The sequence below is a fragment of the Leptonychotes weddellii genome, chromosome 10 (genome assembly GCF_054177405.1).
Source record: "Leptonychotes weddellii isolate Sample4059 chromosome 10, ASM5417740v2, whole genome shotgun sequence".
Lineage (NCBI taxonomy): Eukaryota > Metazoa > Chordata > Mammalia > Carnivora > Phocidae > Leptonychotes > Leptonychotes weddellii.
This window is the reverse complement of record NC_138378.1, coordinates 78649870-78665379: the sequence shown is the minus strand read 5'-3', so window position 1 is coordinate 78665379 and position 15510 is coordinate 78649870. Positions and strand designations below refer to the sequence as shown.

The 15510-nt window shown below is 41.3% G+C and overlaps 1 protein-coding gene and 1 pseudogene across 4 annotated transcripts in view; one reads left to right on the top strand and one right to left on the bottom strand.

Annotated features, from left to right (window-relative positions):
- The window catches only part of DGUOK (deoxyguanosine kinase), a 30459-nt gene that overhangs the window by 3206 nt on the left and 11743 nt on the right, over positions 1–15510 (bottom strand). For 3 of the 4 annotated variants that reach the window (XM_081833698.1, XM_081833699.1, XM_081833700.1), the window contains 2 exons: positions 6867–7054; positions 2500–2647 (listed from right to left, as the gene is read on the bottom strand). In XM_081833698.1, the coding sequence (XP_081689824.1) occupies positions 2500–2647; positions 6867–7054 (336 nt within the window). The remainder of the gene's footprint in view (positions 1–2499; positions 2648–6866; positions 7055–15510) is intronic. The other variant, XM_081833701.1, reaches the window with a different exon arrangement.
- On the top strand, positions 4709–5966 carry LOC102751221 (U2 small nuclear ribonucleoprotein A' pseudogene; annotated as a pseudogene).

Sequence of the window (15510 nt, the reverse complement as noted above, 5' to 3'; positions counted from 1 at the left end):
CGGCAGAGCCCGTGGTAAGTGTCTGTTGCCCGCCTTCATTCGTGGCTTGCAGTTCTGACCTCATCCCCCAGCTCCATTCACCTTTGCCTCCTGCTTTCATCTTTTCCTTTTCTACTTTCCCTCACCATGAACCTGCTTTCTCTTCCCTCTCTTTCTGCCCCCACACCCCACCTTCACTGCAGAGGGCTTCAAAACATTTCCCGTTGTTTGCCCCCCCCAGCACACGGCCCTCCAGCCCCGGCTTCTGGCAGTGCAGTCCTCCGTGCCACCCGCCACCGATGGGAACTCTTTGCGTGCCTTCAGAAGTATTTCATGCATATACACCTCACCCCACCTTTTAAAAAAACACCACACTTGTAAAAGGTGTCCCACCACACACACTGTGCCAGCTTTTCCTCACTTAATAATGTCTTAGAGACTGTTCCGTTAGTATAGTGCTTTCCCATTTTTACGGCGTCAGAGTTTTCCAGTGTATGGACAGAGCATAATACACTCAACTGGCCCAATGGTGACCGCCTGGGGCGTTTCCAATTAGCTGCTATTACAAACAGTGCTGGCTTGCATAGGAGCCACTTTGCCCGTGTGGGAGCATATCTATGGAGCAAATTCCAAGGAGCAGGATTAATAGGTAAGCTCCCATTTTGAGCATTTGGCAAAATCCTTGTTTTACTGGTAGGGTTACAACAAATTCTTTAACAAGTCCTGTGCAAGCAGTGCTCTAGTCCTGTGTGTGCTGTGATCAGTCGTCATGGGGAGGACACACCTGAGTGTGACTAAGAAAGACAGTGGGGCTATGAATGATAAGGGGGGACCCTCCTGCTGACCTGCCCCCTTCACCAACCAGCCCAGGAGGAGTGGCTGCTGGGACGGCAACTGGACTGCGACTCTGCTGGTGGGTCTGGCCACTGTGCTTCCCAAGCCCAAACCCCATGCCGCCAACAGTCCCCGGCAAGGCCTGGCTGGCTGTGCAGTCTTCCTGATTCCATGGGGCTGGGTGGGGACACTGAGGCCCAGACATCTCTCTTTTGACTGATTTTTTTTATGTTGGTTTGCTTGCTTTTTAGAACTTAGGGAAGAGCAGGTAGAAAGGAGCAAAATGCCCTCCTTAGGTCCATCTCACAAGCTCTAAACCCAGTATTTCCCAGGGCTCTGTATTAGAATATGGGGGCAAGTGCATGGCTTTTCACACAGAGATGTGGTTCACTTCTGTTCTGCTCTTCCCTTGGATATCGTTACCTCTGAATCTCCCAGAAGGGGTCAGGGGTGACTCTGGGGAAGGATATCAGCATTCCTGGGTCTCTGGCTCTAAAACCGTCGAAAGAGCATCAAAATCCCCATCCAGTCTTAAAGCTTTTTTGCTTTTTCTACCATTAAGTTGCAAGAGCCCTTCAAACCCCCTCATTCTACCCCAGCTGAAAGACCTCGGCTAGTCTCTCCGTGAAGACACATCAGTCACATCCCATCGTCATCATAGTCGCCACCACTGCTGTCATCATCACTGTCCCCTTCTCACAGTCATTCCAAGTGCACAAAAAAGTGAGGAAGACTTTCTTGCCGGCCTTCTTCTCTCCAGCTACTACAAGCCCATGTGCTGGGCTCCCCACTATCTTTTGGCCCTGCTTGGGCTGCTCTCAGGCCTGCTCCATCCACAAGGCTCAGGCCTGTCTCTGAATAAAGTGTGGCCTCCCATCAGAAGGGAGCTTTCCTCCTAAGATTATGCAGTATACCTGACACGTGACCACCCATTATGTAGGAATCAAAAGCCAGGAGCAACACACCTCTCAAAAAATACCTCCAGCCTTGACTCAGAATCCCACTCCAGAAGAGCCCTTAGAGACTACTAGCCTGAGCCACTGGATTTGACAGCAAGGACCCTTCCATGGGAAAGGCTGCTAGGAGCTGTCCACGGTCACTGCCAGTCAGAGACTTCTTCCGTGACATCACCCTATTCTGTATGAGGCTGGCTCCAGGGTCCAAGTCAGAAAGTCAAGGAATGTAACTTCTGTAGTCCATCCTGACTTACCAGTGGTACCCTTAAGGCTCAAAAGACAGCTAGCTGTAAATTATGCTAGTATCAGGGTGGGGTAAGGAAACTCTCCACTTCCTCCCGGCATCCTATTCAGGAAACCATCAAGACCATCAGACTCTGAGGACCCAGCTGGAGGAAAGGGAAAGCCGAAGCAGTTGGCTACAGGTAACCTGGCCAGAGGAGCCAATCTGCAAACCCTGGCTGAAAAAGACAATGCCCGATTTTCTCTATGTTGTTGTTCCATCGAGAGGGACCCTTTCTATCAGTCATCCGCTTTAGCCCTCTGCCACAGAAAGCCTGTGGGAAACAGGGTGCTCGATGCCAGAAGGGGAGGGTGTGACCCACACTGCTCTCCATGTTCCACATAATACCCGCCATCTCCTTTCTTCAACCAGAAAATCGGGTGTTGGAGAACGTCACCTCTTAGTTTCAGACAGCCCTGAAGATTAAGGCTTGATGTTCCGCATTACCTGGGGAGTAGCCTGGAGGTAGATGAAGCCATGTAATCTGAGCTGGCTGGCAAACTCCTGCAGGAGAAAAGAATGCCAGTCTTGATAGATATGCCATTCGATGTTATTGAGGGAACCATTTTCAAAAAGATTCTTCGCAAAGATATACCTGGTTGGAAATATAGGTGGGATTGGGGGAGGGGATCAGAATGGGAAATGGAATGAAAAGCAAAAGGGAAAGAAGCAGAAAAATCAATAACCAACTTGTTCCATGTCTGTTCAAGCTGCTTAACCTTTCTAGCTCCTCATCAATCTTTAAGAAATCTGAATTCTTAACCTGTATCTCCTTCCTTGTTCAACAGTAAGATGGGAAATAGCATGTCGACTCTAGAAGCCAAAATCACAGCTCTCCAACTGGATTAATCTACTGGAAGAACAGGGGCAGTGGAAAAGACGATCTTCGGTCGCCAGCGATTCTCCCTGCTGGAGGCCGGTGAGAACAGATAGCATTCAGGGTATGCAAACTCACAATTCTGAGATTTATTTATTATTGCAGCCAGCCCCTAAGCCAAAAAAACCATCTCGGGCTTATGAGGGCTTCCCAGTCTCCAGGCTGCTGATCCATCCTCTCGTGTGGTCAATAAGTGGAGAAGGAAATGTACTGAAGTGGTGTCACCTACAGAGCAGGGGATGCCTTTCTTATTTAATGCAGCGTTACCAAGAAAGCAGACCCTCCCCCAAAGCGCACAGGAGCCCTTACTCACTTGCTTCCTCTGCTGCTGAGCTTCTAATCCAGGTGCAAGAAAGCTCAATCTAAAAATCAAACAAGCTCGCCCCTTGCTTACTTCCACAACTAAAGGAGCATCTGGTAAATAGGAAATCAGAGCTAACAAGAACCCATTGCTTCAGAAGGGTCAATTCTGCTTTCAAACCTAAGGCATCTTGATACAAAACACAATTTACATCCTAAACAATGAACTCCAGTTTCTAAGGCAACGCTTAGCAACTGGCCACTTCTGGGAAAATGAAATTCAGAATCCTTGTGTACAAATGGCCCAGGGAAGTATATACCACAAGGCTGCAAGTGTTGCGATTAAGAGAATGGTGGCAGCGTCACATTCCTGAGTGTGAGCCTGGCCCCCAAATTCACAAACTGTGTTGCCATGGGCAAGTCATCAAACTCCCTCAGCCCATTTCCTCCTCTGTACAAAGAGGTAACAGTAGAACTGGACTCATAGCATTGTTGTGAGGACGGTATGTAGTACTCACAAGGTGCTTGGAAGAGTGACTGGTGCAAAGTATTCAAGACATCTTTGTTACTATACCTACTTCTTTGCTAGGCTGTGAAGAAATTAATCTAGGAGCTCCCGAAGTCAACTTTCTCAGTCTGGAATGGGTTAGCTATCGTCTAGCTGAAGGCAACATGGAAAGATGACTTTTGTAACTCAATTTCTGAAAAATATTTTCAGCTTCTTCACAGGCAACTTAGAAATTAAAATGCTGGGGCGCCTGGGTGGCTCAGTTGTTAAGCGTCTGCCTTCAGCTCAGGTCATGATCCCAGGGTCCTGGGATCGAGCCCCGCATCGGGCTCTCTGCTCAGCGGAAAGCCTGCTTCTCCCTCTCCCACTCCCCCTGCTGTGTTCCCTCTCTCGCTGTGTCTCTCTCTGTCAAATAAATAAATAAAATCTTAAAAAAAAAAAGAAATTAAAATCTTATAAAGAAAAATGACGGATCTGTTAAGAAGCCCTTTAAGAGGGGCCCTCCCCTTTCTTGAGGATGAGCACTTATTTCCCCACAGCTGGTGGTGACGGGGTGGGAGAAAGCTGGGGTGCAGAGGACTATGGGGAGGGAACAACCACAGACTGCGTGCTGGTGCCACGGAGAATGAGCTTACGGACCCAGGCATCAGGGCTCCTGTTCTAAAACCACATACTATTGTTGCTTTTAACTCCACCAGAAAAGATTTAGATTTCTTCCTCCTAGTCATCCACTCTCCCAAACAACTTGTGTTCCTCCTTTGGGACACACATCACACACATATGAGCACGTGTGCGGTCTCACAGTCCCCGTTACACTAGGGTTGACCTGAAAGCAGGAACTGGGTCTGCCTTCCTCACTGCTGCAGCCCCAGGGTCTAGCCCGGTACCTGAACATATGGGGATTTAACAAATCTGTGCTGAACAAAGGAATGAATGAATGAATGTTTTAAAGAAGGGAAAGGGTCGGAAGTCTGGCGGGCGGGAGGCGGCGGGAACAGCCGGCGGGCCGTGGCACCAGCAGCGGGAGGCGGCAGGATGGTGAAACTGACGGCAGAGTTGATCGAGCAGGCGGCTCAGTACACCAACGCCGTGCGGGATCGCGAGCTGGACCTCCGGGGGTATAAAATTCCCGTCATTGAAAATCTAGGTGCTACCTTAGACCAGTTTGATGCTATTGATTTTTCTGACAATGAAATCAGGAAACTGGATGGTTTTCCTTTGTTGAGAAGACTGAAAACATTATTAGTGAATAACAATAGAATATGCCGTACAGGTGAGGGGCTCGATCAGGCTCTACCCTGTCTGACAGAACTCATTCTCACCAACAACAGTCTTGTGGAACTGGGTGATCTGGACCCTCTGGCATCTCTCAAATCACTGACTTACCTAAGTATTCTGAGAAATCCTGTAACAAATAAGAAGCATTACAGACTGTACGTAATTTATAAAGTTCCGCAAGTCAGAGTACTGGATTTCCAGAAGGTGAAACTAAAAGAGCGTCAGGAAGCAGAGAAAATGTTCAAGGGCAAACGGGGTGCACAGCTTGCAAAGGATATTGCCAGGAGAAGCAAAACTTTCAACCCAGGTGCTGGTTTGCCAACTGACAAAAAGAAAGGTGGGCCGTCTCCAGGGGATGTAGAAGCAATCAAGAATGCTATAGCAAATGCATCCACCCTGGCTGAAGTGGAGCGGCTGAAGGGCTTGCTGCAGTCTGGCCAGATACCTGGCAGGGAGCGCAGACCAGGCCCCACTGATGATGGTGAAGAGGAGATGGAAGAAGACACGGTCACAAATGGGTCCTGAGCAATGTGGCCTGAGTATCTGCAGGATGTATAATACGCCTCCTTGGGACAAGTCCTGCTTTTTGAACTTGGAATAATAGCCTTGTTTGGGTCAGCAAAGTGGAGTTCATAAGCATTGTCGAAAGGCTTAAGACTGCTGCTGGTAATTTTGTAATATTATTAATTCTGAAACCTAAATGCCAGTTTTCTACAAATAGTAAAAACACAGCGACATTCACTGTGCTGCCACGTTGTCTGTCATGGGGGGTGGGGGGCGGTGCGCAATGAGGTATACGGACATGTGGAAGTTGGAAATGCCCGAGGGCGGTGTTTCTAGGTAGGCTTCCCAGGCCTCTATAAAATGTTTAGATTTTTAAATTCTTAATAAAACTCAAGATTAAAAAAAAAAAAAGAAGGGAAAGGGTCTAAATTACCATCACGATTAGAATGTATAATGAATTATCCTTTCTATCTCTAAAATGCCCCCTCTGAAGAAAACATCTAGAATGTGTAGCTGCCTATAGCAAAATCAATTCTCATATCTTCCTTTACAAGAAAATGTTAAGATCTTGTAGCTTCTAAACAAAGTGTTTCTTTTTCTGAGGGGTCTCTCACATGCCTAATTCACTAAAGGGCTGGAAATCAAAAACCCATGGTGATTATATTTCCAAGTAACCAGGACAGTCATATGTAATTCATCTTCCTAGTCCAGGAGGCATGGCCAGGGAAAGCGGAGAGAAAAATATGCAGTAGTATACCCAACAACTGTAAAAGAACCAAAATCTACAGCTCAACCACTTGTAATTCACATATTTAGCTTTTATAAAGAGTAAACTGTCTCTTGGGGTAGAGAAGGAATGTGTAGCCTATAGGATTTGTTCTACGTATCTTGCATGGTTTTGAGATAATGTTAAAAAAAATCACATGACACTTACAAGTGTACCCTTCTTTTTTCCCTCCAGGAGGTTTTATGGGAACACTAAGAAGTAGAACTAGGTTGTCTAATTTGAAAGTAAATGGGTGACCAGCTTAGCATCTTCAGAAGTAAATGGATGATGAAAAAGTACAACTATCAATAACCACAGCTGAGGGCACCTGGGTGGCTCAGTCGGTTAAGCAACTGCCTTCGGCTCAGGTCATGATCCTGGAGTCCCGGGATCGAGTCCCGCTTCCGGCTCCCTGCTCAGCGGGAAGTCTGCTTCTCTCTCTGACCCTCCCCCACTCTCACGCTCTCTCTCAAATAAAAATCTTAAAAAAAAAATAAGTAAATAACCACAGCGGAGCAAGAAGGGAAAACATGCAGCACTGAGCATGGGGCTTGTGGCCAGTGAAGGGCTCAGGGTCTTACCTGTCACTGTACACGGACCTCTCAAAGATCTGTACTGCGTTCTCGGCCTGTAACAGTTTCTCAGGGAAGGGCTCCAGCTGTACTTTCAGGCGGCTCATAAAAGATAATGTCTGGAATGTGTAGGACCATCGTGCTGGTTCCTGGTACATCATATCCAGCAAGTTTCCAAGACTTTGGGCAGTGAAGGCCTACAGGGAAATTACAAAGAGGAGCATTTCCAAGAAGGTATATTTACCCCATGGTGTTTACTCCCCAACACCATGGTTTAATAATCAATGAGGGAAGCAATTACAAAAGTTTCCTTCTACTAAAGAGATATAATCATATCCCCCAGTTTAGTCAAAGCTATATAATCAAGGAAGAGATTTTCCTACCTGATAAAATGAGATTTTGAGAGGGAGAGGACACGCCACCTTCAACACACCAGAGAAGAGCAGAGGAAGAACCACACATACAATCAGCACATTCACTGACTGGTTTGTGGAGTCTGTCTGATGAGGAGTTAACCAACAACCATCTAAGACTACTTGGAATCAAATCTTCCCATTTTAACACTATGTTGCCTCTCTTTTGAACTTTCATCTGTGGCTATTTCTTTACAAAACTTCAACCCAGACAAGAAAGCAACGGATTATTTGAAAATCCAACTAACCAACCAAATAGAATTCTCTCAAAGAAGGGATGAAAACAAACAAACAAAACCTTCCTCCTCCATTCTGGAGACTTTATGAAATGTATTTGAAGACCCACTTACTCAGCGTGTGCAGGTGGGAACATGTGTGAGATACTCAGAAGCCCTGGACTCTTTCCTGGGCTCTGCCACTGACTCAGCACAAAAGTGAATCCATTCGCTCTCCATTAACTGAAGGCCTACACGGATGAGGCGCCACATAGGCTTGACGCTGTAAGGGGTTTTATTTTCAGTGTTCACTGTGCTGTTATGTCATTTAATCTTCAAAACAGCTTCATGAAGAGGGCACTACTGCATGCTCATTTTCCTGAGGGGCAAATCCACTCATAAAGGTTAAGTAACTTACTTGTCCAAGGTTTCAAGATGAGTAAATGCAGAACAGGGACTCAAACCTGGCTTCCTGTAACTTCATTCTAATGCTTCTCCATATAAAGACAAGCTGGGAAGTAAATGATACATAGAATTTCCACAGATAGAAATGGGGACTAAGAGCACATATGGGGTGGAGAGGAAGACGGAGGGCGAACTAGGTTAGACAACCACAAGTGGTCCAGTTTGGCTAAGTATCAACCACAGATTCCAAAGAAGGATCCCAGCCCTTTGAAAGACTTCACGGGGAGCAATGCAGGTAGAGCAGAATGGATCACAAGATGTTTTCCCTCCTTCCAATTCTCCAACCCGCAAACACACAGCAGTCTCACAATGACCCCCGGTTAAGAGTTGGAAGTAGAGGCAGGGGGACAAATCTAAATCCACTGGAGTCTCTGATGGTGTCACCAGAGAGAGTAGAGAGCCCTTGGGGTGCAGCACAGTTACGAGACTGTATGGAAGCCCCATGAAGGGAGTGAGGTGCTGTGCACAGATGTACTAGGTTGACTGGGTGGGAGCTATTCCATCAGCGGCCCTTGGGCTACCAAAGGGAAACTGTTCTGGAACAAAACTCTGTTCAGGGCCTACACAATTTCTGCAAGAACCCATCTCAGCTACAGAACAAATGCAAACATCCCTTCAAACATATAAGCAAAGAGAGGAACAATGACTGGATATAGCAATATTCAGCAATTCAAAGGGAGAAAACCAATGCATCTGCTCAGGACAAGCAGGCCCTTAAGAGACAGAGCTGTTGCCAGAAACAAAAGAAAACAGAAAAATCTCAATGAGATTCAAGAGACTGCCACATTGATAAGAACAGGCTGTCATAAAAACAGGAATAATATGAAAAGAACATTCTTAAAGGAGAAAAAAATGCAATTGCCAAAACAAAGCACCCTATGAAGACAGTAATTAGCAGATTGTACACTGCAGTAAACCTAATTAGTGAATGTCATACAGAACATCAGCTCAAGAAATTTTCCTTAAACTAAGAGGAAAAAAAAAAAAACAACCCAGAAAATTAGGACAGAAATGAAGACATACAGGATAGGAGGAGGAGATCCAATGTACACTGTTGTATCATGCTAGAGTGTTTTTTGCCTTTCTTTTCTTTCCTCTGGAAAGATGTATCAAGTGTAATGTCACTTGTGTTCCACCTCACAGTAATTAATATAATTTTGTATCACAAACAACTTTCCAAACAAGAGCTAAAATGATCCACAACTCCACAGTATCTGTAGTTCAGACAAAGCTACCTAAGGAAATGATGTTCCTTCTCATGAGACAAAAGTCCAATACAGAGACGGGAAATGCCACCCCCAGCAAAGAGATGAGCAGAGGAAGACCATTACTCATAAGGCGTGTGTCTCCTTCTCATCAAATTTCATCATCACTGAGAATCACTAATAGAACCATGTAGTAGCTCTAATATTTAAGGACAAAGTTTAAAACTAGAAGCTATAGTAGGAAGGAATTGATCGGATAGAAAAGCTAAAACAAAAGAAAAAAATTAAAGAAAATTTCTGAGATGTGAGACTTTGAACCAGAAAAATTCAGAGTACCAGAAAAGATTTCATATATATTTATATATACAGCTTTCATAAACACATACACACACACACATGCACACACAAGAACCCAAAACTGGACCTATCCTACCAAAATACCAACAATTCAAAAAAACAAAACAAAAATCTAACAGCAGGGAAATCACATGAATTACTTATTAAAAAAAAAAAAAGATCAGAACCATATAATACTTCTCTACAACAGAAACTACCTTTTATATTACAGAGCAAAAGGAAGACATTTTTAGACAAGCAATCACTCAAATTACACCACCCACATGCCCTTTCTGAAAAAAATCTCTAAAATATATTTCAACCAACTGAAAAATTAAGAAACGGGAAGATGTGGAAATGAGAAAACAGTGGTCAGTGATCAACCAGGAGAATAGAGTTAAGTATAACTAAGGGTGTAACTAAGGAACTATTATTTATGTGGCTATGAAATTGAGTGCCACATTTCTATTGTTAAAAAAGAAATTTCACAATGTAAAAACATTCTGGATCTACAAAATTTCAGATAATTTCAATATACCTGGCAAAGAAGGTAATAAAAAAGTAGTAGAATTCTGTTTTGGCTTCTTTTTCTCTTTCACAGAGGCTCCGTTAACATTGAAAGATAGGTTTAAACATGTACATTTTTAATTTACATGTTTCCCGTTAGGATAAAAATAGTAAGTTTACCATATAAGGAAAGGGAGAAAAATGAAAGAAAATATTAAATATAGCAAAAAAGGAAAAAAAAGGGAGATGAAAGCACAAAATAAGGTGATAGAAATAAGTTAAACACAATTATAATAAGAGAAAAATTCCCAGGAAAGGCAAACCCTAACACTGGGTAAAAACTAAAAATCCTGTAAGAAAAATACCTAAAACAAAATGACATGTATTAGTTAAGGACAAAGGGACAGTGAAATCCACCAAATAGATGCAAATAAAAAGAAAGCAGATGGGGCAAAATTGTATTTTAAAAAAAGCATTATATGCTACAAGAGGGTTTTTTTATACTAATAAACCAATAAAGACTACACAAAGGAGTCGTGAATCTTTTTTTTTTTTTTTTAAAGACTTTATTTATTTATTTGAGAGAGAGAATGAGAGAGAGCACATGAGAGGGGGGAGGGTCAGAGGGAGAAGCAGACTCCCCGCCGAGCAGGGAGCCCGATGCGGGACTTGATCCCGGGACTCCAGGACCATGACCTGAGCCGAAGGCAGTCGCTTAACCAACTGAGCCACCCAGGCGCCCCGAGTCGTGAACCTTTTTACGTGCAGTAATAAAGCCCTGAAATTTAGAAATATAAGAGCAGAGCCGATTAAAAATACAAGGAGAAATGGACAAAAAGCACAAACTTTAACACACTTTTCTCATAATTTAATATAAAAAGTAGACCCCAATAATGAGAGCTCATTTTTAATTGTTATTAAGTCATTATTATTTTTCACATATCTGAAATTGATGTACATCTTACAATGTTTAAGTTAAACTTTAATAGACATTTTTATTATTCCTTAGAAGTATTATTAAATTGATTATGTGTCTTACGATCAATGGCATCTTAGAATTTGTAATATATGTCACACCAATTCCATACCTTAGAGATAATATATATTCTTCTTAAAAGTCCATGGCACATTTACCAAAATTGGTCATACACAAAAATCGATCATACGTAAGCCATGAAGAAGACCTCAGTAAGTTCCCCCAATTAAAATTGTATAAGCCATGTTGTCTGACCATAACAAAATAAAATTAGAGTAAAAAAATAATGCACACACAAAATCTACTCAGAAAATGTAAAACTGGGGTGCCTGGGTGGCTCAGTGGGTTAAGCGGCTGCCTTCGGCTCAGGTCATGATCCCAGGGTCCTGGGATCGAGCCCTGCATCGGGCTCCTTGCTCCGCGGGAAGCCTGCTTCTCCCTCTCCCACTCCCCCTGCTTGTGTTCCCTCTCTCTGTCAAATAAATAAATAAGATCTTAAAAAAAAAAAAAAAGAAAATGTAAAATACCTTAAAAATAATTCTAGGGCAAAGAATAAATCAAAAACTACAATTACAAATTCGGTATTTCAGTTAAAATCTTATATGTCAAACTCTAAAAGACAAGGCCAAAGCTTATTCCATGAAGAAAACTTTCAGTTGCAAATGCTTTTATTATTAAGGAAAGAAAAAAAGAAAAATACACAAACTAATCATTCAACCTAAAGAGCTTTAAAAATACAGAGGTTCTTAGAAAGAAAGGAGTAAATTTAAAGGCCAAAATTAATGAATTAGAATGCAAGTCCCCACAGAATTAATAAAATCCATTAACTGGGTCTTTAAAAAAGAACAATCATCTATCAAATCTATCCCTCCCCAAATATTAACACAAACAAGCAACATCAGACAAAAAACACAGTAATTCTGGATTAAACTATTAAAAAAATACAGGTACTACTTTTATACAATTAAATTTGAAAATCTCAATAAAAGGGCAATTTTCTAAGAAAACAAGGTTATCGAAATTGATTCAAGAAGGTGTAAAAACAAACAAACAAACAAAAAACCACAAACCCTGAATAATAGCTGAGGAAGGAACAGTTGTCCAGCAACTATTCCACCCAAACGGCACTGAATCCGTATTATTTAAAAAATGATTTCTATCCTAACTTCAAAGAATAGATAATTCTTACACTAAAAGTCTAAAACTTCTCAATTCATTTTATAACCCCGATGGTAAAACCTGTCAAAAAATAGTAATACCAATTAAATATATAAATATACATGCAAAATTTCAAACAACCTATTAGCAAATTGATGGAATAGTGTACCATGATCAAAAGGGTTCATTCCAGAATGTACAGATGGCGCCATTATCAAATCTACTGACTAATACTAAGAGATTAAAACAGAAAAACCCCATGGTTATCTCACTAGATACTAAAAAGGCTTTCGATGAAAATTCAACATCTGATCCTGAGGAAAACAGTTCCTATCCTAGTAATTAGAAAGGTACTTCCTCCACATGATCTACTGAAACGATTAACAATCACAGAACTTATATTGATACATTAGAGGTATTTCATTAAAAACAGAACAAGATAAGGCTGACTACCATCAGTGCTATTATAGTTAGTATTGCTCTAGAACTTCTACCCAATAAAACAAGAAAATAGAAGTGAAGTATGGATATTGGAAAACTCTTACAAATGATAAGTATTTAGGGAAAACTATTATTTTCTGAAACCTCAAGCAAATAAAACAAAAAAACCCAATAATATTACAAGACAAGCATAACAATTAACTGCTTTCCTTTAAAACAGTAACAATCAATTTGGAAAAGATGATGGGAAAACGGATCCCAGTCACAATAATAAGAATCAAATAACCATTCAGGAATAAACTAAACAAGAATACTACTATGAAAAGTAAATAATGACTTGGGGAAAATGAGCCTCCTGTAACTTTTAAAGTCACATAAAGAGCAAAATAAAACCATAAAAGCAAGAGAAAGAAATGTAGGCGCATGTTTTTATAATTTTGGATTGTGAGAGTCTTTTTAAAACTTTAATACCAAAGGCAGTAATTATGAAGAAAAAGACAGATTTGACTACATAAAAACTTAGAGACAAAAGAAAAATGACAAACTGGGGAAAGGATCAGCAATATGTGATAAAGACTTAAGATACTCAACATACAATGAGTTCTTATAAAGCCATTACAAAAATTTGAAGATCACAGTAGGGGGGAGAAAAATACAAGAGGTCTTAATAGGCAATTCACTAAAGAATACTAATAAATGGCTGATAAATATAAAAAAGATGTTGAATTCATTGGTAATCAAAGATATGTAAAACAAAATAACACACTGTTTTCTTGCCCCTCATATTAGCAACAATGAAAAACAGTACCCAGTGTTGCCAAAAGTATGGGGAAAGTGGTACAACTTTTCTGAAGGAAAAGTTTGTGAAGTATAACAGGTGTCAGCAATCTACAAGATGTGTAATTTTTGGACATTAAAACTCCAACTGTAGATAATCCTAAGAAAATACAAAAGTACACAAAATTTAGCTGTTAAGAAAAAAGATGTAGCTACAAGGATATTCATCATTGTAACATTGTTTATAACAGGAAGAAATTCATATAGTACATGTAACATTATATATTAATTAAATTAAATATATCAATTACATTAATTAAAGGATCATATTATGCAGTATACTGCAATCATTAAAATTACTATGAAGGGAAGACCTTGTATATCAAAAACCATGCAGGAAACAATTACAATTTTTGTTTAAAAAAAAGTAAATGTATATATGTTTTATACATTCATATAGGTGTATATAAATATATACATTTTCTCCTAAGTAGAAAGAAATCCAAAAGAACAAAAATGTTAACTATTTACCTCTGGATAATGGGACTATGGGAGTATTAGCTATCTACTGCTGCATAACAAATTGTGCCAAAGTTTAGTGGCTTAAACAAAAAATGTTCATTATCTCAGTTTCTATGGGCGAGGAATTGGGACACAGCTTAGCTGGCTCGTTCTGCCTCAGGGTTTCTCATGAAGTTTCAGTCAGGATATTGGCTGAGGCCAGTCATCTGAAGACTTGACTGGGGCCAAAGGATCCACTTCCGAGAAGACTCACTCACACTGCTGTTGGCAGGAAGACTCAATCTCTTGCTTCATGGGCCTCTTCACAGACAAGGATGCTGCATGACATGGCAGCTGGCATCTCCAGAGCCAGAAGTGATCAAGACAGATCAAGGTAGAAGATACAATGTCTTTTTTGGCCTACCCTAGCAAGTCCCACTGTTATTCCTGCTACATTCTATTCATCAGAATCAAGTCGCTAAGTCTAGCCACTCAAGGAGAGAATTAGGGTCTACCTCTTAAAGGAAAGTTCCAACAATCTGTGGACATATTTTTAAATCCCACAACAGGTGACCTGTGGCATACTCAGAGAAAGATATGTAATTTATTTTCTAAATGGAAAATTAACTTCACAAACACATACATACACACACAGAGACAATTTTTAAAAACATATGACAATAAGCATGATGTGCCTGCCAAAAGAGGTAACATAATTTTGAGCTGGAATAACAGAAAAATGCCACCTAGAACAGGTTCTATGATACTCTTTACTATTTAGAGTACCACTCTTAGTCTAAGTGGAAAACTAACCAACTGGAGCTTATCACCTAGACAAAGTTACTTCAGAATGAGGAACAGTCTGGGGGAAAACGGGTGTTTGGCTTGAAAGAAGACGCAAGGAGGAGAAAGAGCAAACAAATCATGAATTACCTTCAACTATACGAAGGGTTGTCATGCAGAGAAGTTAAAAACTTAAGAAGCAGAACTTGAACCAATGACTCCAAGTCACAGGGACGCAAAGTGGCTCATACAAGAACTTTCTAACAATTAGAGTTTTGTTAAAAACCAGAACAAGCCACTTAGTGAAATGTTCTTGGTGGCTGCGGGAGGAGTGTGTGGAGACTGAGGCAACTTAGGTGCCATTTCCTCAGCTACCCCTAAGGTTCACGTCCAAACTGGTCCTTCCCTACCCACATGGATATGGCTGGTTTTGAAACCAACACGATGGCCCTTCCCAAAGCAGTAGACCTGACACTAGGTCCTATGCCATGAGGCAGAAGTGAAATGTGCAGCACTTGGCACAGTATGTGGCAAAGTGTGTGCTTTATAAACGTTAGCTATTATTTCTGCATTGACTCAGTGTGACAAGATGTTCGCGAAGTCCCTTCCAATTTCTAACACTTCATAAATAAGTTAAAATCACTATAATTAGCTCTTAATCCTGAAGGTCAGCTTCAGTAATATACTCAAGGGTAGGAATGACAAAGCCAGGACAGCTGGACATACTTTGGGAAACCACAAAGAACAGAGGCAGTCACTTATGTAGACATGTAAAAACCACAAAAATCAAAACTAAACATATTCAAACAAGTCATATCCTCTCTGGCATATGTGGTCTGCTTTCTGGAATGAAAAGATTTAGAAAAAGCGAGACTC